General features: G+C 46.6%; 1 protein-coding gene and 1 long non-coding RNA gene across 8 annotated transcripts in view; one reads left to right on the top strand and one right to left on the bottom strand.

Annotated features, from left to right (window-relative positions):
* LOC118506439 overlaps positions 1-23,346 on the top strand; it is an 82,115-nt gene that overhangs the window by 51,581 nt on the left and 7,188 nt on the right. Inside the window, exon 2 of the long non-coding RNA XR_004905501.1 lies at positions 8,117-8,158. This is a non-coding gene — a long non-coding RNA (uncharacterized LOC118506439). The remainder of the gene's footprint in view (positions 1-8,116; positions 8,159-23,346) is intronic.
* The window catches only part of LOC118506435 (nicotinamidase), a 63,644-nt gene continuing 50,800 nt past the window's right edge, over positions 10,503-23,346 (bottom strand). For all 7 annotated transcript variants that reach the window (XM_036043555.1, XM_036043556.1, XM_036043559.1 and 4 more), the window contains exons 4-9: positions 18,737-18,841; positions 15,710-15,844; positions 15,491-15,619; positions 15,239-15,407; positions 13,273-13,415; positions 10,503-12,961 (exon numbers count right to left, since the gene is read on the bottom strand). In XM_036043555.1, the coding sequence (XP_035899448.1) occupies positions 12,803-12,961; positions 13,273-13,415; positions 15,239-15,407; positions 15,491-15,619; positions 15,710-15,844; positions 18,737-18,841 (840 nt within the window). In that variant the 3' untranslated portion in view covers positions 10,503-12,802. The remainder of the gene's footprint in view (positions 12,962-13,272; positions 13,416-15,238; positions 15,408-15,490; positions 15,620-15,709; positions 15,845-18,736; positions 18,842-23,346) is intronic.

The raw sequence follows: 23,346 nt of genomic DNA, 5'->3' as shown, positions 1-23,346 counted from the left end.
CGAAACAAAAAAAAAGGAGCAAACAGATATGCTGATAAGGCAGATGCAAATTTCAACTGCCATTTGAATGCCTGAAACATGCACATAACCAACAAACACACACACACACACACACACACACACACACAGTTACTCGCTTCATGAACAATTCCACGTGCTCTCGGTGTCACTCACGAAACACTTCCCGTTGGTTCTGATGAATCTGGTGAATTTCTCACCGTGCAAGTGTGAGTGCCGCAAGGCACTCATCTCCAGCCGTAGCTCAGCTGTTTGTTTACTACACATACACGCTCACAAGCCACTACTAGCAAGTGAGGGTGGGGGGGGGGGGGCTCAAAGCAGGGCCCAGAAATCACTGCAATCACTCCCCAAGGGATGGTCCGTGACGGTACGGATACGTACACATACGCGCGCATACATATATTGCACGGGATGCATTGCGTGACGTAATGGCGTGGGAAATGCTCGTTTCGCTCTGCAATGGATAGTGAGCGGGTGAGTTGGCCCTGAGCTGCCGGATTCATTCTCTCTCTCTCGCTTACGCGTGAGATGAGATGAGAGCGTTGTTTGCTGATGGAGACGCCTGGTAGTTTTCTCACTACGAGCCCGTACCTAAATTTTGTTTCTTCCCGTAGCGTTGGCTAGATGGTAGGTAATTTTCGGCAGGCAGATCGGACGGTGGTTGGAGGCTTAGGAAAGCGCCAGGAGGTAGGAAGTTATTGTTTCGCCGGGGAAGGAAACGGCAGGACATCAATTCTGTTACGTTTATTACCATTTACTTCAGCAGCAAATCCCGTGCTTATGGCTTTATTTTTCCGCGCTTCCGAACACACAATGGTATGGTGGTTGGCGGGTGAGGTGGCCCGGAAAACACCCGGGAGACAGGGGAACCGAAACGATGATGCCGCTGACAGCAACGATGATGGCGGACGGCATCACATCGTTTGGTGACCAATTTGTGCCGACAGCGAGGAAACGAATGAGCCATTTGAACGAATTGATACGATTATGGGTAAGGATGTCTCTCCCTCATCGGTCGCACTACGGGCTTCGGCAAGTTCGGTCGCCGCTTCTTAAGCCACCTTAGGGAGCGTTCCGATGGCCGGCATCCCCGCCAAACCCGAAAATTGGGAAATTTAAATGCAGCAGCACTAGTAGCCGAGGCGGTCAGGACAATCTGGTTGTGTGTGAGTTTTTTTTTTCTTTCTTCTGTTTCTTCCCAAGGCTCGACCAAACGCGCGACTGAGCAGATGTACAGCGGTTGCGGATCGTCTACATTAGCATTCCATTTTCATTGTGCAGGGTGGGGGGGGGGGGGGGGACGGAGGAACTGGGTTCTTTGCTGGCCCTGTGTGTTGGCCAATTGGGAAGGGAAGAAAATTATTGAAACCACCATCATCACCCACGGCAGATGGTGATGTTGAGTTATGGCTTAAATAAACGCACCACCATCTGCATTTGCCCGGTCGAAAAGAAAACATCCTTTGCCGGGCCGAGAAAACTTGTCCCAAAAGGGAGTAGGGATGGGGCTTCCCCGCGCCAACTGATCTAGGTTAAAAGTTTTCGTTCCCTTGGGCTTCATCAGGCTTCCCGTCTGTGTGATGGGAAGACCCTATAGTTCGATCGTTTCCTTACCACAACCACCGCACGTAACGGGGAAAAACCGGGTGCTTTCCCGGATGGAAATTTTGTCCCCGCTTCCCGAAATCTTATCCTGCCGGTGATAGTGACGTGATTGTCACTGTTTTAACATTCAACGGCGTGTGTGTGTGTGTCTTTCGTGTGCCCTTTGAGAGTTCTGGACCCATCCGCTTTCGGGCTGCGCTTGGTGTGATTTATCGTACAGCTGGCCAGTGTTCTCATACAAATCTCCAAAGGGTTCGGCGCACCATGTGCGTGCTGCGTGGTATGTGTTTAGTTTGCATAATTGTGTGGATGCGCAGTGCCGTTATCGGGCTCGATTGGATGGCCTCGAGAGCTTGCCGGTACCGTGTGCCGTCGTTCGGTTAATGAAGCAATTCTTACACAATTCAACCGGACCTCTGCTCTCATAATCGTATCGGTGTAGGAAAACGGGACTGGCCTCGCCGGGGGAACAACCGCGTGCGTTCGTCCATCAACTGTCCGATTCGGTCGCTACGGTCGCAAAAGGGAACGAATGGTTGCACAATCGTTGCCGATCCTTGCCACCCCCGAGGCCAATCGGTGCTGACAGTGATGAATGGAATGGAAATCGAAGCGAAACAGCACCCGGGGTACGGTCGGGTTCGTACTCAACTTAGAAGGTTGAGAGCGGGTTCAATGAAGCACTAGGAATGGTTGTGGTGCGTTTTATAACATAATTTCCTGCTGTGCTACGTCATTGGTTTTGCTCATTTTTTATCTTTTCCAATCAGTTATTTTTTTTTGTTTGTTATTTTTTCATTTTATTACGAACTGATGAATCAGAAAACCTTGTCGTTTATAGATTTAGGCGTGAATAATCAATCTCCAACTTCTGTTGTAAATATAAATTGTAGCAAAATTATAAACATATTAGCCATTACATTAGCATTACATGGAGTAAAGGGACTTTTGAATCGTTCATAGTGGAATATCCACTAGGTTAATTTTACTTACGCTACTATGGACTTTTGATTGAAGTGATTTGGTGGCCGAGGCGATAACGGCGCCGTTCTTCACACGATAGGATCGCAGTTTAAATCCAATCCAGACCACCTCCAGGTACGCAGAACTGTCTATCCAGCTACGGTCACAGAAAGCCAGAAATGGCAGGCCGAAACCTTTCGAGGTTGTAGTGCCAAAGAAATAGAATATTTAGGCTATGGACTATTAGCTTTCTATTCAGAAACTGTTAATTAAACCAACATTCCTACTAATTTTCGAACTAAGCCCTTCCGAAAGTAAATGATGTGACGTGGTGATGTAAACAAACAATCCAACAATATTTATATCACTTTGCAGCATAACAGGGTTGATCCAAACACTGGACAAAATATCTAAAGATGAATATCAAGGTCCATTATTGCTATGAAAAGTTCCCCTGATTAAATTTGTTATTCCATTATATGGTTGTGAAGTTATCCAAAGGCCACAGTTAACCCAGAGACAGGACGCTACCGAGACGATAGCAGTGCCAGTCTTCACATGGTAGGACCGGGGATCAAATCTCATCCAAAGCACCTCTCTGTACTCAGGACTGACTATCCAGCTACGGAAGAAATTATGCCAAGGAAAGCTAGAAATGGTAGCCTAAGACCTTTAGAGCTTTCAGTGTGAAAGAAAGAGAAAAAGAAAGACCCTTGGCAAACTTAAATCTTAAAATTTACTCAATAAATTTTAATAACACTAGCGATAAAATAGCGAACAAATAACGATCAAGCCGCTCAGGTTCAGTTGTATACCCTTGCCATTGCGCTTTCGGATCATTCTTTCCTCGCAGTAATCCCATCCTCTCAACAGCACCGTACTAAGCTACTCACTAAACTATCAACCGTACCCTAGTCCGCCCAGCGAAGCAGTAGTAAACGCGCGTCCGAAGCAAAGCGAAACACCAAAGCAAAAATACACACCGGAACAAGAAGTTAAACCATAAATATGACGAAACAACCATAGCGTGGAACGTGGGGAGGCCCTCCGAACACTACACGACGCTGGAGCGTGAAATGTAACTAATTGTGCGATGCTGTCCGGACAAGAGTCGTCATTTGTCTTGCGGCCGAGTACCGCGTCCGGGTTCCGTGTAGCGAGTGTGCTGCGAATAATGATGGAAAGCATTAATCATTTTGAGTAATGAATATTGCGCGCGCTGCAATCGCGCCCCGGAAACCGAGAGCCCGGAAAAAGGCTCGTGCGTGTGAGCGCAGGGGATTGGAGAGGCGGAGTCACGTCAAGAGGGAATCCGGATGCATCACACTGTTCGAATGTGTGTAAGCTTCCTTCCTAATACCTTATTTGCAAACAAAATAAGCGTGCTTCGAAAGGAAAATGTAGCAGCTTGTGTGAATCGAACCTGATTTGAATCTGGCCCCCACCAGTCTAGGTGTGTCCGTTGCTCCGTGTGTGTGTGTGTGTGTGTGTTAAAGGGACAAGTGGCACAGATTTCGAAAACAATCGTTTCTTACCCCGGAGGGAGTTTGCCCAGTGTGGCAGCTTTTCCGGCTCGCTGCAACTAGACGCCCGGTGCCCGGTCGGTCGGTACACGGGGCTGATGATGATGCTTTCGCTTGCCCTGTGCATTCCACTTAGTCGTGGAAAATGTTCATTTTCTTCCTGCACGAGCAATCACACGGACGGGGAAAACGAGGGGGGGGGGGGTGCCACATGCTGAGCACCGAGACGATCCGAACAAACGATGTAACGATGCAGCGAGACGTTTCATGCTTCTGCCTTTTTTCTACTCTCGATTCTTCACCATGCTTGTTGATTGGTCTGCGCAAACAAGCTCCTTGAGAAACGCGGCAAAACAAGGAAGGCAAAAAGAAAAGCGTACAAGCGTACAACAACAGCAAAAAGCCAGCAGCGCCCGATATCTGCGCCTTTGATTGCACCGCAGAACGGCGAAAAAAGACGGCCAGCATCAGCGGCCGTCCCGGAGAGTGCAGTCCGGTGGAGAGGAAAAACAATAACAGCAGACCAAGATCCGGACTGAGCCACGAGTAATTCGATGCAAAAATGAAGCCCACAGCAAACCACCGCCACCGAACCGATTTCCCAAGCTCTGTTCGAGGATGGATTTCCGTCCATTCCGCTCACCGCAAAAAAACCCGCTGTGATGAATACGCGGGCTAAATGAAGCCTGCGGACCGTGGACGACAGGCGGACGACGACGACGACCAGTCCAGTCCGCGCGCGCACCAGTCAGTTCATAATGGAATAAGCAGCATAAAAAATAATTGAGATTGATTATGTGTTTCCCGCTTCTTGCTGGAACGAGACTGATGGCCGGCTAGTTGACTGGGATGATGTCCTTAAACTGAAGGGAGGCAAGTGCCTGCAGAGATCGCCGTACGTACTGCTAGCAAGGTACAGCTCGCAAACAAACGAGATGGCGGATATGGCGTCATTTTCTACACACAGCCAAGTACACACAAACACAGAATCAGACTCTACTTCGTCAATTGGTGACGAATTTAAGAGTAAAAAAGTACGAAAAAAATGTCTTAATGACGTCATGCTGTTCAAACTCTGGTGTAGGTTCTTTGCCGATGGTCATCAAACTACGTCACGGCGCCAAATGATTCATATTAGATCATATTCAATGATGGATAAGAGTGGAAGCAAAACGAAGACACTTGCCGACCAGCGTCCAACAATTTTCTTATTTCATTTTCCCGCTGGAAGTCCCGGGGTGTAATATGTCTATTGGAGTATCCTGTCCCAGAAATTTCGGTCCATGGATGCAGTCTTCCTATCTTGGCTGCTTCCGATCTCTAACAGATTCGACTTCACCTGATCCAGCCAACGAGTTCATTGTGCTCTTTTATGCTTGGGGTCTCTTACAATCACCTTCCTCTGTATCGCAGGATTTTTTGGAGTCCATAATAAACAAATTTCCCCCAGGAAAGGTCTCTGCTTTGCTTCCCAGGTGGGCTTCATCACGATCAGAGCTTCAGGCAGGCAAGTACGCGTTTCAGTAGGGTGTACGCCTTGTCGATGTTACCCGCGCTTCGCGTGACAGCTTTCAATGCACAGTTGACTAGGAAAAGCTCTCGAAGTCGTTCAATTATTCTAAATCAAACGCTGTCGTCTGTCGTGATCTATGCCTTTCTTACATGCCCATCAACACAATCCTCATGAGCTATCCAACCTGTCGTGACCTACCGAACCGGGTGAGCTTAATTCACTGCAAAATAGTGAGATTATTCAATATCTCCTGGAGCTCATTACTGTAGAGGCATGTCATCAAGGGGCTTTTCGTCGGTGTTGGACGACGTCGTTGTATGTCTGATTGGCTTATGTGAGTGTTTGGGCTGTACATATTCTATACAGGCCCAGCTTCATCCGTTACGAGAGGTTTTTTTACAGAAAATGTTTACTCAGGCCTGGCCTGGTTCCTGACTGGCAGCTTGCAAACAGTTGCACCTGTCCCAATAGGTGGTTTCGGCTGCTGATTTTTTACCATTGAGGATTGAAAATGTTGGTTCCAAACTGTCAGCTATTCTTGGAAATGTTTAACTCAATTTTTAAGGTATAGAGAGTTCTTGCTGATATCAATAGTAATCAGTATTTAGAGTGTTACCGCAACGCCTAGAGGTATGCAATTTGAAAGACGTATTCATTGTGGCTGTGCTACTTTGTTGTCTACAGTGATGTTTTAGCCTGCTATGATTTAGAGTAAAATAAAATATGAATAGCATTTAGTCGCAGCGATGACACTTCACGAATCCGTTTCAAATCCTATCCAGATCTTACTCTGTGCCTTTAACGAGATAGGAAAAAGAAAATCTTTAAAATTGCTTTAATCCCCATTCCACTCAAACTTTGCCAGCCACAGCCACACAGTTTCCCTCCTTCCACCCATCGATGGCGGTTGAAACTAATGGTCTATCTTCCCCGGTCGAAGTAACCGCCGCCGAGTCGACGTCCATTTTTCATTGCTCTATTTCCTCTACCTACTAGCTCACGTGGCAATGTGGCTGTTGAGTTGAATAAAGAATGTCCATATCCTGCACTTTTCGCTTCTTCGCTTCATCGCAACTGCACTTCCTTTATCCGCTCCTTCTCTGCGCCCCTTCTGCATGGCAAATTGAGTGGATGGCAGCAAGCAATGCAAGAAAGAAGGAACTTTGAAAGACAAAAAAAAAACAACCCTACTCAACCGGCGATACCTAGCGCAAGGTAAGCCGGAGAATGCAGCAGTAAAGTACGGGGAAACCCCACCGGAGGAAAAGATACATCTTCACGTCGCGAAAGTTTCATCGCTGATATGTTTATCTTACCACCCCTCTCTGCACCACTAGTTGCCCGTGCGAGTCGGATCGGTCCCTGGGAAGCCTAGGTTAATGTGAGGAAAACTAGTAACGGAAGCTGCTGAGCCGCCCCGTGTGGCCAGCCCAGGGTTTTGTTATTGTGTGCATAGTTTTGCCTCTTGTTTTGTTGCTCATCCTCTAACCGTCTCCTGTCGGGTGATGGAGCACCGGGGTTTTTTTTTCTTTTTTTGTTTTTTGCTCATCTTCTCCACCGAAGGCTGGAATGCAACGGCTGCTCTAGCACTTGGGCAGATAACGAAACGCGGCTAGAAACAAACCCCGGCATAGGATCTTGCCTTTCCTGTGGGAGCTTTCGAGCTTGAAGAAATAAACTTTCCTTTCAGACCCATGCCCGGGAGAAATTCAAGACCGGGGGAACGGGGCGGCAGCTTCTAGATAGTGGAATTCCGGGACAAGATGCCCGGCCGGAGTGAAGGGAATGTTTTCATAATAGAAATAAAACTAAACCTTGCTCGTTGCTGCGCCACATAGATCGGTGGTCTTCGCTAACGAGCCATTTTGAGCCCACTGCACGGCAGCCCGAGAGCTTACGTCAAGAATGGTTCGAACTCGTACATTTCCGAAACGAGTAACGTTACAAGCACCGCTGGGGCAGGATGAGGGCCAGCCAGCAATAAAGTGGCAGGGCAGTATCGGAGTTTGTGTGTGTGTGTTTTTTTATTGCTTTTCTAAGACGAGTTTTTGTTTTGCTTTCCCAAGCAACTGGGAATGGGGAAAAGGTTGAAGATGAAGGTGGCTCTTTCATAAAATTCTTATCAATATATTGTTATCGATCTCAAATGAGATCGTGTGGTGATTCTTCTCGGCCGGCGAAGGTAAGGTACAACTTTCAAGGGACATAAGGTTCTATCGAATGTTATGCGATGGGAAACTTGGGCTGTAGCTTTTAGTTTTTTCCTCTATTGTGCGTTGTAATCGACGGTTTAAAGATAGAATAGCAATTTTTCTTATCAAATGATATTTTGTTGAAGAACGAGAAGTTTGAGAACTGCGTAAAAAATTATAAACAAACTTTTAAAATAGCCTAGCTTTAGGCGTTGCTTGTAACCATTAAGCTGTCTCGGTGTAAAATGAAACACTAAATGTTCTCTGAAATCTCATAAAATTCTTCTCTTTTCTTTCAGAATCATCAGTCAGTTCAATCGTCCAGAAATCCGAAGATAATGGTAAGTGAACCTAACACATCCCTCTTATTGCATACCTTTAGGCGCACAGTTATGACATTTCTCATACAATCGCCACGTCGAATGTCATAACCGAGAAAAGCACACAACACCATTACATTACACGCTGTTTCATCGTCGTGCAAAATCGATTATTTTAATATCATCCCTTGATCACGGGACCGGTTAACACAGCAATCCCATTGCTCCATGATTCCATAGGTGATTCCACCCCGGGACGAAATGAGATGCAAAGGCAAAATACGCATCAAAATAGCAAAACTGCATCGCACAACTCGTCCGTGCCGATCGATCGAACCGTAGTGGTGGTGGCCCGGGTCAATCGATGTCCGATGGGCCAAAAGGGAGGAACGTTCGATGACATCGATGACAGTTCGTGGAGACCAATACATCTTTACGGTGCCCGCAAGCCCAGTAGGAGTGATAAATTACATCTCTCCCCTCGGGATGGTGAATCGCTATCGTGCACTGAAAACGAAAGCTCAAACGATAAGATTCTTAGCGCCCGGTTTCCCGTATCAGGCCAGGCGGCGGGGATCCCCCGTTTTACAACCCCCGGGATCGTATGAAAATGTGCTTAGCTAGTGCAGCAGGAGTCGTTCAGCTTCCTGGCGTTAAGAACTTTACGCAAAGAGTTGGCATTTACCACCGGTCGGTTTCACCGTTCCAACCACGTGGGCTCTCATCAGTTTTGATCCGTCATCTGGGTCGCTAGGCTTACCTGCACACACACACACATCGTGTGTTTGCGTGTGTGTGTGTGCGCTTCCGACCATCACCATCCCGGCAATAGGTCAAAGGTGACGCCCAATGTGTGCGGCAACCCGCAAGCTAGCGCAACCCCACCGAACTACACGCACCAGCTACAGCAACTCTAATGAAAGCTTTATCGTTCTCCGTGCGCCGCCAAAGGGTCGATTTATCGGTTTCCATCGGTTTGGCCGCACGGTGTGTGGACGGAAGAGAAGAAGGTGCAGGAAGGTTGAGCGGGGGAAAACATTTAGTCGGATTACACTTGTCCGAAGCCTCTATCTTGACATTACATGCTCTGGTTATTGTGACGCTGCTGGTGGTGGGGGGTTGCTTGATGAGCAAGCGATGAATTCTGGGCAGCCGTGGCCTAGGGAACGGGAATTTCATTCGCTCGTCTGTGCGCGAATGATAGTTTATTTCCGGACCGGGGAAATTCATCCGCCGAGGGTTGAGAAGCGAAGTTTTGGTAGATCGTGCGGAACTGCGTATACAACGTTAAGGGAGAACGATTCAAATGAACTTTACTTACTTACTATTGTGCTCCAAGGTTAATAAGAAGTATTTCAATGATATTGAAGATTTTATACATAAAAGAAAGAATAACTCTTCTATAAAAAATTAAAGCCAACCGAGAGCCATCTGTAATTGATATTGTTTTGCTGATTTATTCTAACGTCGTCTCACGTGGACTAAATATCTTTTACGAACGTGGCATGAATTTATCAGATATTTTCTTACGAGTACAACTGAGGCCCATAACCTTTCGGAATTATTCTAAGATGAGTCATTCGCCTAAGCCCAAATTTGGAAAGCAAATTGTGATATGAAACCGTCATAGGTTTGTTCTTGCTGTCTAGATCTGGCAGTCAAGCCGTTCGTTAAGTTATCAGCGGTGCAGGACAAGGTCAACCGTGCCCGGAATTTTGAGGATCCTCATACGCTACAAGACTTAGCAAATTGTAACGACAAAGCTTTCTGAGCTTGGTAAACCTCCAAGGTCAACGTCGAAGATAATGAGCATTCTACTTGATAAAGCGGATGTGTGCCAATGAACTGCATTGCAGTTAGGAGAATCTTTCCCATACGAAACATCTGACATTCAACGCTAGCACCTAGCGTCATCCTCTTCTTCGGCACTACAACCTCGAAAGGTTTCGGCCTGCCATATCTGGAGCTTTCTGTGACTTGATTTTACCCGTAGGTGGACAGTCAGTCCTACTTGCGGGAAGGCGGTCTGGATGGGATTTGAACCCCAGTCCTGCCGCGTGTGTGAAAATCTCCAGTCCTGCCGCGTGTGTGAAAGTTGAGAGTTTGTGCTCGAAGAATCACGAGAATGGCCACCGGAAGATTCTATGAGACGAGGATTCATCTGCTAGAGCTATTTTGGTATGCAATCACGCCCTAACTTTTCTTCAAAGTTAATATAAATAAGCATTCCAGAATTCTTAGTATTGCATACACTTACCTGACATCGTCTGATATCTGATGAGCTGAAATAATTTCAATATGCACCCAACAACTTCAAGAAAATCAAGGAAAGACACACAACAGCAAAAAACTCTGACCACTCGGAATCGTTAAACATTTAGCTGCAGATGATGCACCGCTTTATTTTGTATCGAATCGTCACCGAAAAATGTTGTCCCTCAACCCAGACTCTCCATCGTCCTCCTATGATGGTAGTTGTCCTCCCCGGGTAAATGTTTCAATCGCATTCGCATTCTTTCCTTTCCTCCTCCAATACTTGTCTGCTTTATGGAATCATTTACGCTTCGTGAGCAATATCCAGCAACAATGGGACAATAAATTTTGAAAAACCATCTCGAAATGCTAACACGTTGTAAAACGTACCAGTTTCACCTGTGTTTCTGTTTCGATTCCACGTTCAATCCTGCTCACCTTTCCTTACATTTTTTTCTTTAACATCGGTGTAACAATGTTCTAAACAATTGGTAGTACAAATGGTGTGCGTAAGCTCTCTGGTGTTTTCTTAATGGTTCTGTAAGTTTTTGTCTATTTTTTTATTTTGTTCGTTTTGCTTTCTGCCTACCATTCTACCTGCGTCCCAAAAGCTCAGCTAGCTCCGAATGTTTAAGTATCTACAGTTACCGCTACACAATGCACACGCTATAAAATGAGTAAAATCGTTTCCCTTTTTTGGGGGTATTTTTTCTCTTAACGCTGATGGAATAAGTCACTTAAGTTTATAAGAAAAACGGAACCAAATTTTGAGTAACTGAGGAATTGTGATGTCTGTTGCTGGACACTGGTCATTTTTCTTTTTCCCCTAGCTGGTTTTTGCAGTTTTCATTGCGCATTTTTCTATACTGTATTATAACACACTACAAGATATTTGTTAACCCCAACTGTTAACCCTCACCAACTAGATCGATTTAAAGCGTTAATTAGAAATTAAAACAAAAAACCATCACCACCTTATTCTACACTATCAAGTAAGCACTGAAAAACAAAAGAAGTGATGGAATCCTTTATGATAATGATCGGCACCATGATTTTTAAACAACCACCATTTTCCCGTTTATTCACTTCACAAACACACACACACACACACACAAAGCCACCATCATCATTTGGGTGCTTTGATGGCTCTCTCCCGATTAGCAGCAAAGGTTGTTGAATGAAAAAACCCAAAACAAAACAAAAAAAAAAGATCAAAAAAGGGCAACCCTGGATTTAAATTCAATCGTCCTGATAAAATGGCGCTGTGTGTGTGTGATGAATACAAACAATAACAGCAAATCCCGCCGCCGCATTGCAAAATAGAGCAGAACAAACGGTACCGGGCATCGGGTTTATGACGGTTCATCACACACTCACACACACGCACACATGGTTGTAAAATGTAATTTACACCTTGACCCACGACAAAATCATTGGCTTCCCGTTTTATGGGGCATCGGGTTGGGTGGGTGATGAATAGAACCAACCCCCATACACACACACACACACCCGTTGGGCCGGCACAAGGATAGGTGTGTTTGCACGATGTGTCACGTTCATCACTGCGGGCTTTTTGGTTACTGTGTGTTGTTTTTTGCTTTCGCCTCTCTCTTGGTCCGATCGGTCCATAAACTTCGATGACCAGCTAGAATCGTTACGGACGTCGTTCGGTTAAATCAGATCCGCTCCTTCACCCGGCCTTCCCTGGTTTTATTGGAGTGTTTCTATTTTTTGTGATTTGCTTCTTCCCCCTCCATAGTCGGCAAGCGGAAGAAGATGCGGATGGAGTAAGGTGTGCGGCGCGTAGCCCGAAACCTATAAAACGGTAATGGGTGCAACATAACCGTGTACCGAAGAAGCTGGGAGAACCACATGTACAGAAAGGAGCACACACACACAAAAAAGGGATGGCAAAACCCTAAACACCACAAGCATGAGCACGAGAACACTGGAGCCTAGGAATAGGAAACGGTTGGGGAGGGGAGGCTAAAACCGGATTCGAATGAAAGAAGCTTTATGACTCGTCGCTCTCGTCGGAAGCATTTACGCTCGGGCATTTTTTTGTTGTTGCTTTGTGCCTTCGAGGTAGGTAAGCCAAAGCAGAAAGGAAAAGGTTATGCTTTATAAGCTTTTGCATTCTGGACACACACACACGGAAAGAGGGGAGAAAAAAAGATAAAATTCAACGAATGGAGCCCTTAACGCGCACGTACATATGTAAACCTGATGCTGGACAACCCAAAAATGGTAAACGATGAAATAAGGACCCCCCTCCCCATCCCCCATCCCCCGCCCTCCAGTTGGCCGTCAGGATGGTGATGATGCACAAGCTTCCCAACAAAGGCGAACCGGCGAACGAAACTGCCCTCTCGGAGCCAATCAGTGGCGTGGAACTCAGGACGGGCGAGTGGTTTACTGTGATGGTTGCTGCTGTTGCTGTTGCTGCTGCTGCTGGGACTGTCTTCTGCAGGCATTGTTCTTCGACAGGTCCGATTCGGAATTTTTCAGCTCCATCGCCAACTTGTAACCCAGCTCCGGGCGACGATCCCGTCCCTCGACCATTGCCTTCACCTGCAACCGGTGCCCGGAAAAGAAAAGTTCGAGGTTTAAATCTTCGTACCAATGGATGCAGGAAAGGAAGATTGTGATCGAGAAGTGACCGGAAAATAAATACACGCTTCCCGAAGTTCTCGTAAAAGGGCGCTGCCGGTAGGAAAGGATTTAATTCGAAAGCAATTCCTTGTGTTTTTTGTTCTCTACAGAAAGCTGGGGGGAGACCTTTGCTAGGGTTTTTTGGTAATTTTGCTGAGTGCTCTTTCGATAGTAATTAATTTCGCTTTCGTCAGAACTCGAAAGTAGTGAGAGCGTGGCACCGTACGTACCTCGCGGGATGAAACGATGACGCCATTGCTGGAAATTACCGTCTGCTTGGTGCTCTCGATGTCATTCAGATCGACTCCCCGGCAACAGTCGTCGATCAGTATTGTCCGGTAGCCGGCCGACAGCGCATCGATGGCCGTTGCACCTGTGCGTGAGTAAATTTGAAACGAGGGGAGGATGAGATTTTGCGGTCGAAGGGATGGTGGTGCCGCCGGTCGTGGTGAGCCTGCACGGTGGGCCCTAGCCTATTAGTAGATTAATTTGGGCGATTTTCATTTATTTAATGAAGCACTACACCACCCGGGGGCTCCGTTCGTACCGATGGTAGGTGCCATGGTGATCCACTTTGATTCATCTGTTTGCACTGCCTTGCTCGAGGTCGTTTCCCGGTCTCTGTTTTGCATCCGTTGACTATTTTTATGCACTGTAACAAGCCGGAGGCTCTTTCTCTGTTCTCTTTTTTATTTTTTCCTTTTTTTCGGTTGTACTGTTAAAGCTCTCTAGCGCATCCCGACCTCGGTGAATACGCCGGAAATGACCTCGATCCCGGTGGTTTCGGGACGAAAAGCGAAGGCGAACGTGACTGATTTTTCTGCTTTTCAGTTGGGTACCACTGTGTGGTGGTGCCTGTAGCTCGATGATGAGTAGGTTGAAGTTCGATTTAATTTCCTTACTTACAAGGAAATTGAATCATCCCTCAATGCGTGCTGCGTGCGCCCATTGGCCCATTTCATTTTGCTTCGCAAACAACAAACAAAATAATGAGATTTTACTGAAAATATCTCAATGCAAAGGCGGAAAAATGTACCGAGTGGTTGGTAGAGGAAGAGAGTGTCCACCTGTTTTTCTGCGCCCCAATTTGTTTCCTTTTTTTTTTGCTCCCCGTTTTACATCTCCATTCCTCCTTGTGTGGAAATGTTAATTTAAAACCGTTTCTTTGGGCAGTACGGTGCCCACTCATTTTTAAAAACATTCACTGTGAGTCGAATTTAAAAAAAACTTTGCTTGTGTGCCATTTACTCTATCGATTAGATAAAGGAACCACTAAACGACGATACTACGACGAGCATTTAAACGCCTTTCCCCTTATGGCATGTACAGGACTTTTTTTAGGAAAATCGATAGTTATTTGTGATTGTGCTAGTGCGCACGCTAGCGAGGGCAGCTCAGGGCTTTTGCTGCATACGAACGATCTGTCAAGATTGAAACAAACTTAATTACTGAGTACGTGGTCGAAATTGAAAATGGCAAAGCTACCGCTAATACGCTTCTGCTGAACACGGGCGCACAAACATAGCGCGCGCACCGATGCACAACGGTCACTGATTGAGTTTTCGAAAGGTCAAAATTTTGGAGTTTTTTTTATAATTTCTATAAAATATCAAAGTTTGCATGGTTTTGTTTGAGATTTTTTAATTTCTTCAGTATTTCTCGAGCTAAAATAACATCAACATTAAGGTAGAAGGACGCTACGGCGTCTAGCCGTCATACTTTACATATAAAATAAATTAAGCTCAAAGACTTAAGGAGATGTGACTCTGTTGGGAGATTGACTAGGCAAAACTTTGATCGACCCTCTGTGTTGATTATCAAGATTATACTTCATCAACACCTGCGCTGGAGGCGATGGAGACGCCTGGTACTTCATGACTTGGTAACGTATACCAAGTCATGAAGTACCAGGCGTCTCCATCAAGCAGACAACTCCGTTATAAATTATTATTATAAAGAAAAATATTTTCCCTGACTTCTTGCTGTTGCTGAACCCACTATGAAATTGGCACAACAACTGCAGCAAATCGATTCTTCAATTCCATCCGACCCGGTTGCGCGTTTGCTTCAATTTGATTTCGAATTCACGAGCACGATAATGAGCACGATTGGAACATTGTGTTTCGCGCTTCCCAGCCATAGCCTACTTATCGTACCGCCCCGGTTAACAACAATTGTAAACGGCGTGTAACTTACCGACACACACGTCGTACGCCAGTCCACACACGTAAATGTCGGTCGAGCCTTTAAGCCGCAGCTGAGCGCACAGTGTCGTGTCGGAGAGCTTCTTGTTGTCCCAGAACACCGAGTACGAGTCCACCTCCGGGTTGGTGCCCTTATACACCTTCACACCGTGCTCGACAACCTACAAAGAAAATTTGAATGGCAAGAGAAAGGTTTTATCAGTGTAAGAGTTTGCTTCTCCTCACATGCCGCCCAGCAACTCACCTTCAAATCTTTGTGCAGCTCGGAACCCCACGAGTCCTGTACGCAGTGGCGTGGCCAGAGCCGTTGCTTCATCGGGGGTGGTCCGGCAAAGATGACCGTATCGTAAACCTGCGCGTTGTCCGCATTCAGCTGTCGAAAGATGCGGGCAGCGTTAATAAGTCAACCCGACAACGAGATAACAGTGCCAGCACACACACACACACCCACACACACACTTACCGGGCTGGTTGGATGAATCGGACGCTGTTTGATGTTGTCGATGAAGGAAACGTGATCGCTCGGGTGCCAATCCAGCGAGTAGAACACCGCATCAAAGTCAACCGTATCCAGCAGCTTATTGATCGGCTCGATAACCTAACCAAGCAAACGGCGAAACGCGGTGGAAGTTCGGTGAGAAGGCAAACAAAACAACAACAACAAAAACGCAGACATGAAATGTTGATACACTGCCGAAATGCCGGTGCGCGAACCGGATAGCTTGACCGGGCGCCATGTCGGTTTCAATTTCAACGCCAACGCCACCACGTTCCGTCTGACAGCTGTCGTAATTTAATTCACCGTGCATCACCTCTCCCGTTGGGGCACTTCATCCGGGGGTCGTGAGACGTGCGAGAATATACGAAAAATCTGACGGCCCTTTCAGTGTGTCCCGCTGTCAGCGATGTCACGCAAGTCACGCAAACGGACGGGGTAGTACGCCCTACACCACCGCATCCAGTACGCACCAAATGGAGTCTTAATGAACGACGGCTACTTCAACTCAAAGCTCGCTAGCCGTCATTCCTCGGCAACAGGTTTTGTGATGGGTTGTGTGTGGTTTTGCTTTATTTATGAAGCAAAAGATAAGATATTCATCTCCCGCAGCCTGGGGCGAATGCAGCACGGATCAGCACGGCTTAAAACATCATAATGGAGATCAGTGAGCTTGATGAGCTCGCTTGAAACAGAATTTGGGAACGTTTGCTGATTGATTTGAACGTGACACTTTCATTAATCACGTGTGTGCCTCCTTGCCAGCCGCAAACCATCACCTTCAGCCAACGTCACCCCGACACGATTGATGATGACGATGATGAGGCCCGTTGGGAAAGTAGATTGTTTGCGTTTAAAAATTGCGTCACTGCCTGCAAACGACATCAATCTTATCCCCGGGCTCAGTGTGTTTGTGTGCCAACACACGCATGGCGACACATCACATCCCGTCACCACCAACGTCGCACACGCACACACACACGTCTTTGGCATTAATTACACATCATAAATGTTGCGTTTTGTTGACACCATCTCGTACATTCCGGGGGCATCTCCGCTAGATCCTGTTACCTTCATCAACGTGAAAGGAAAACTATCGAAAGTTTTGCATCGAACAAAAGGGAAGTTAATTAACGTCGGACGTTTCCCGGGCACCGGGGAAGTTTCGAGCCCATCTTAGCGTGTCTTCGTTATCTTCGTGCGCACAGTTGGCAGAACTATCGCCCGGGGTGGTTTGGACCATGGACCAGCCAGCATTCCCAACCAAACGCTCGGCACGGTTCGGCCTCGGTTTGACAAACTGACCTTTCACATCGGGCGGTGGACCTCACCGAAAACGGCAACACCGGCAGGGCATATTAAATTTCCGAGCACGGATTGGCATCCGCCCGGCCAGTGTATGCGTCCGCGTATGTGTGTGTATGTGTGTTGCGATAGACGTGAAACATCCTGGGTGTTTTTATGCACACACAAACACACCAGAGAAGAAGGTGCTAAAAACCTCCTAACTCCACATCTTCCAGTCCGGGATACGGTGGTCCGCAAGCAGGCAAACATCATCCGGCCAAGCTCGGGACCCATGCTAAAGATAAGCCTTAAAAGCAAGCGATCCTCTCTCTCAGGGTGGAGAGAGGCAGCAGGGGATGCGGGAGGTAACGGGAGACCTTTCGACCTGCACCTTTTGTTTACCAATCTGCGTCGTTACCTTCTGCCTTTTCACTTCACATCATCCGTTCGCTTTTCCTGTTTGTGGTGGATGTGCATGTGTCTGCGGGTGTGGTGGCGGCCCCTCTATGTGTGTGTGTGTGTGTGTTAATGTGTTGACTCGTTCCCGATGGAGCCCCTTCCTGTGCACTTTCCGCCATCTTGAAAATGGCGCCTACACTTGCAAGTTGAAAATAGCCATCCTTTCATCGTTGGTCGGTCCCATCCGATTACTTGCGGCGATGCATCTGCAAGGCTTCTTTCGTGCCTTGCAGCCGAGCACGAAACGTACCACAGGCGGGTCGTGGCAGAAGCGGGGACGGAAATGTAGCTACAAATTGAGGATATTGCATGGTGGCCTAGGACGCTTTTCTTCGGCAAAGGTCACCAAACCGGTGGGGGAGTTCTGCCGGTTTTAGCCTGCACCTCATCTGTCGACCAGTTTTGCAAAATGACCGAGGTTAGTTAGTGTGTGCCATGCCAAGGCGAAGGAAAAACTGAAGCCGGGTACGTTTTATCGAACGACAGCAAAAGCCAGGGGAGCGACATTGAAGTTTCCGAGGGACACAGTTGCTGGAGGGACGTGCAGGATGATGTACCGTTCGACGAGGGTCGACAATGTGTTGTTATTCATCAACTGTTTTTAAAATGCGTTTTCTTAAGGACTAGGTAGTGGTTCTTTACTGCCTAATTTATGTTTGTGGCGAGCAGATTAAAATTAATGAATCATTCGGACCTTTTTTCTACGGCGCTCGGATGGAAATTGCTGCACAGGATTAGTTTGGTGCAGTCTGTTCAAGATAAAACGATAGATCGCCTCTACCAAGCGGTACCTTGTAGAGCGCCTAAAGTTATGCAATTTTAGCTCATTTGCTTGTTGATCATAATTAACAAGACGATAAGTTGGCAATTTTTGCTTAAGCTAATCAATGTTAAAATGCCACCCACAAACATAGATTACGCATAATTTAAAAATATCCATGCCTGATCAGGAAAAAGACGCCTAAAAGTATGCAATTCGCACACCAAAACTTCCTTATGATTTCATCCGTTCAAATAACACTGTCAACGATGTTCTTTGTGCCAACTTTTAGGTGTAAAAGTGCGAAGGTTAAACAGTGAATCCTTAAATTTCAACCCCTATAATAATTACCAACTCCACGCCCCCTAATTGCCACCTGTTTTGCAGGCAACTCAAAACCGCCTGTTGTCCTCGTCAACCCACGACGTATGAATAGTCGACAGTGTTTCTTAATTTTATCCATACCGTCCACCGGAGTCCATTCTTACCTCCAGTCCATTCTGCTGTGCGCTGCAGTTGCTGATGTTAAGCGAACCGCTGATGAAGTCGTTCTGGACGTCCACGATGAGAAACGCGCTAATGGGGCGCACGATCTGCAATGAGAAGATACAAACCGGTAAGGCTGATGAGAGTGAGTGGCTGTACGTTTTTGAGATACGATTTTTTTATACGAAATCCCTCAAACCCCCAAAAAAGGCAGACGAATGAAAAGAGAAGAAGTCCGTCGAAGGAAAACACATTTCCATACACCCAAGCCGGGCAAATGGGAAAGCTGCAACTCATCACGGAAACAGTACGCCGTAGCTTATAGCACATTTAAAGCACGCGTGTGTGTGTGTGTGTGTTTGTTACCCTACTCAGCAAGAGGAGTCGACTTCGGCAACCAATAAGCCATGTCTATTATACACGTTTTCAACAACAACAGCAACGGTGGCAGCAAAAAGGGAACACGAGGCTGTGTTGTAGTGTAGTGTTGTGTAGTACTACAAAAGACACCCTCGGGCGGCATCTGGATCTTCTACACCGTACTCATTATGCCGCTTTTGCATAATAGGACACCCGGACTTCCCGCCGATGAAGCGATAAAAGAATGAGGCAAAACGTAGGGCAATAGAACCACACACAAAAACAGAAGGAAAGAGGAAGAAGCAGCACCCGGCGGCACACATTCCAATGCCGCAACGACCGCACAGCAGAACGGCCGCAAACAAAAAAAGCCACTTCTCATGTGTCGAAAACCTTTCCGGAAGATAAAATCCTCTCACGTCACGTAATCGCCCCGGTCGTGTGTGTGTGTGTGTGAGAGAGATCCTTCTCACAAAATTATCATCAATCAAACCGTTTATCCTCGTGTCGCGTGGTGCGCGTGTCGTGGAATGATGAACGGCGAAACCACGTGCTTCTCGCTTCTCGTCACGCACAGTAAGTCCTGGGTGGGAGTTCCGGGGTGCCGAGATATTTCCGACCGTATGGGGAACTTTGATTGTATGTACCGCAGGTCCTGGCCGATGTTGTGACGAGTTTCGCCCTGCCTGATGTGGCGTCCCGAACGTCCGCCACAATGCTCTGGTGTGGCTATGGAGTAGCTGGCCGGTTTATCTTTCCGGTAGCAACACGATCGGTAAGCAGATCCACCTCAAGTCCCCCAACACACGGACACATCGCGGGATGTGTCGAGGAGTTATTTTAAACAAAACGCCCCGGGGAACGCAGATCGGATATGCAGTGGTGGTACGTTGGCTTCACCCGATTGTGGCTCATTTGGTGCCCGCCACGTACACCAAACAAAACCGGGTGCGAAACAGACGAAAAAATGGCCCACACCAGAACCCCTTGACCAACATTATCCAGTGCGCTCCTGGCGTCATTATACTGATGGGATTGTGCTATGCTCGGTTTTTTCTGTTGTTCATTCGACCGCTCGAGGGTGTTGTTTGAAGCGAACACTGTCGAGCTTGAAGGAGCGTGTTAAGTGTCCGTGTACTGTGAACAACACAGTGAAGAACACAGTGAACTGCATCTACTTCCCCCGTACACTCCAAACGAAAAAACGAGGACGAGAAGAGGGAAAAATTCAGAACAAGCGCACTCAGGTTCGCACTTCATTTCACGCAACGTTTCCGTTGTTCTGTCTGCAGCGATCAGGGCATTCGAAAATCGGGTGTTGCAAATCGAACCGAATTTCCCAGCTCAATTCGTTACGTGCAGCACTTCTTGCTGGTGGGAATTCCTACCCGGAAACACCGGAACTTGATATCGGAGTACCCGCACACGCTGAAGGAAATATGTCCCACTCTCCCCGATTCTTGGAGCGTTCAAAATCGAACGCACTCCAATGTGCGTATTACTTGGGGCAAATAAAACCTCTAGCCCCAGAACAGTTAAGGGGCGTCAAAAAGCACACCAATCATGGAATAAACTCTTGCTGGCTTTCACCGTAAGTCGTGTTTCGATCGCAGATAGACACCAGTGAGGAGGCACCCTCTTGCAAGGAACATCCTCGTCACGAACCGAGTGTGCCCGAAGACGATGGGCACACAGGGAACGGGTTCCTATTTCCATGGCCAAGCAGCAGAACGTTTCTGGCTTAGCAATGAGGTAACCGCTAGCAGCTAGCCCGTTTAGGGCTAATGGAGCAATAGATGACTTCATCAACTTTTGCGGCCGACTAGCTGGTGGGGTGAGGTCTAATTTATTGACGAGCAGGATTTTCTCCCTGGTGCTATTTTTTGTTGTGCTTTTTTGCCTCATATTATGCTGTCCTGTCCCTCGTTGGGGTGTGTGTTGGAAGGAACTGTTTCCATGTATGTAATGAAAGGGATTTAGAGTTTTCAGTGGTGTGTGAAAAAATGTGGAAAAAAACACCCCCGGAAGCACATAAATCAGCGAAAGCAAATTAATTTCATCCGATCAATCTAACCGCAACCCAGCGGGCAGCAGCAGCCGTTATCAGCCCGGTCCGATTTAATTGAATGATTATAATTTTATTTTTACGATGAAATTACGATCATCACTTTCGATATCTAACAGTGCCCGGCCCTCTCTTTCGAATCAAACATGCAACTTTTCTCTCAAAAAATGCATTTATGCCACAAAATGTGACACGAGGAACCAAAAAAAAAAAGAATCGGAACTGATCCTGGAAGCTTTCCAATCCGTTGCCAATCCGAAATCAAATATTGACATTTTAATTGATTTACTGTGTCTCCAGCTCCATCTGCTGGAACTTGTGCCCGGTGGTTTTAATTAATCTGCACGTCAGTCGTCGTAAATGTTAACAGCAGTGCTGAGCACGAGGGAGCAGCCCCCCCGCCTTCTATACACCCCGAACGGCCCGGTCCACCTCCCCGTTTTTGGGCGCGTTGATTGATAAGCCGACAGCCATTGACGTTGATTGAAATGGATGGAATTGTTTTATTTTTTTCGTTTTCGTTTTTTGGGTGTGTGTGTATGTGCTTGGCCCACCGACATCTGCATGATTTGCTAGAATTTTGAAGTTTTTAGTGCGTTTGTTCGTGCAAAATCAGCCCAGCACACAGTGTGTTGAGTATGGAATTCCATTATTTCCATTTCATGATGCATGATGAAAGGAAAGTTTGGCACAGTCAGGGCCTGCTTTGTCGCGCTCGCGCGCTCGCCTGCTTTGTAGCCGGGCTTTATTGGGGTTTTTCGGGAATTGTAAATCCGGCAAGGAATCTGTGAATACTGGTACATTTGTGCTGCATTTGTTTGCTGGAAATATGTTCGTCAAATTTAATTAAAATTTATAGACGCAGCACGTTCGGGGTGTTGTGTTGCTTTACGGGACCTGCTTGGAGGTTTTTTAGTGGCAACAGAATAATTTATTAACAGAGAGCTTATGGAGTGTACCAATTTTTCCCGTTGGCATTTGGGGAAATTCAAAAGTGCACTAGGGAAGACAGGGTTAATGAGTACGGAGAACGAAGAATGTGCGTGATTAAAAAGTTTTTTGTAGCAAAAATATATTTCATTATCTATCGTTCTGTGTGGTTGCATTCAAAGGGTTGCAACGCCTGAAAGTATGTAATAAGTATTATTTAAAAAAATTGCTGGCCGAGCAAATGTGGCATAAGACCGAACTCTTGAAAATGTTTCTACTGTACATATGGTCTTCCATTAACTGCTTTTGCTATCGAAGGTTCGAGTCAACGGAAGTCAACTTACGACTCTCTTTCAAAAACACGGAGGCAACACCGTTCATTCCAAAAATTTGAATAGGACAGCAGTCAGAGTCATCATGGTGTAAGTTATTCCCTTTCATTGGTAGGTTGTAGTCATCCACCCTTTGTACCAAATGTAACAAAAATGCAACAGAGTCCAACTTTTAAACGTCTAATATCTCTCACATACGGAAAAATGTATCATAAATCATAAATATGTCAAATTTAACCCCAAATATCCTGTTTCATCATACAGAAGTTCAAAAAGAGCCAGATGAAGAAAGCGCTGAGAGTATATTGCATACAACCAGGCGTTATCACCAAACCACACGAGGACTCGTTCTGCCATTTCTTGCTTCTTTGACGTAATTTAATCCTAGCTGGAAAGTCAGTCCAGCATACAGAAAGACAAATCGGATTTGATACCGGTCCTGTTCTGATAACTACAGGCATCGCTACGTCCTTATCCGTCGTAGCAGTCTTTATCCTCGTTAATCTCCTTACAAAAACCACCGCGCCATTGCGAACCAATTAGGCAATGATTTGATTCACCGTAGCAAATGAAACGGCCTAAACGGTGTAACGATACGAAAAGTCAATACTGCAAGGTCAGTTGACTGCACCGCTGCAACTTCTCGCCTCCAAAAAGCTGTAGCCCTGTTCCGTGTTCTACCGTTCGCCCTCCCGGCAGTCAAACCAGAACTGCCATTTCCGGAAGGAAATTGGGACTTTTCCATTGTGTGGCGCGACGTAAGGCACAGGTGGTGCAGTGTGTTCGACTTCAAATGCTTCAACTCATCCCGAGCGGAATGAAGACAGATTGCTCTCCCTCTCCCCTCTCTCTCTCTCTCTCCCCCTCCCTAGACCCTGTCACACAGTCCAAGGACTACTGGCGAATCCGGAATGATTGATTTTCT

The sequence above is a fragment of the Anopheles stephensi genome, chromosome 2, assembly GCF_013141755.1.
Source record: "Anopheles stephensi strain Indian chromosome 2, UCI_ANSTEP_V1.0, whole genome shotgun sequence".
Taxonomy (NCBI): Eukaryota; Metazoa; Arthropoda; class Insecta; order Diptera; family Culicidae; genus Anopheles; species Anopheles stephensi.
This window is presented reverse-complemented; position numbering and strand designations above follow the sequence as displayed.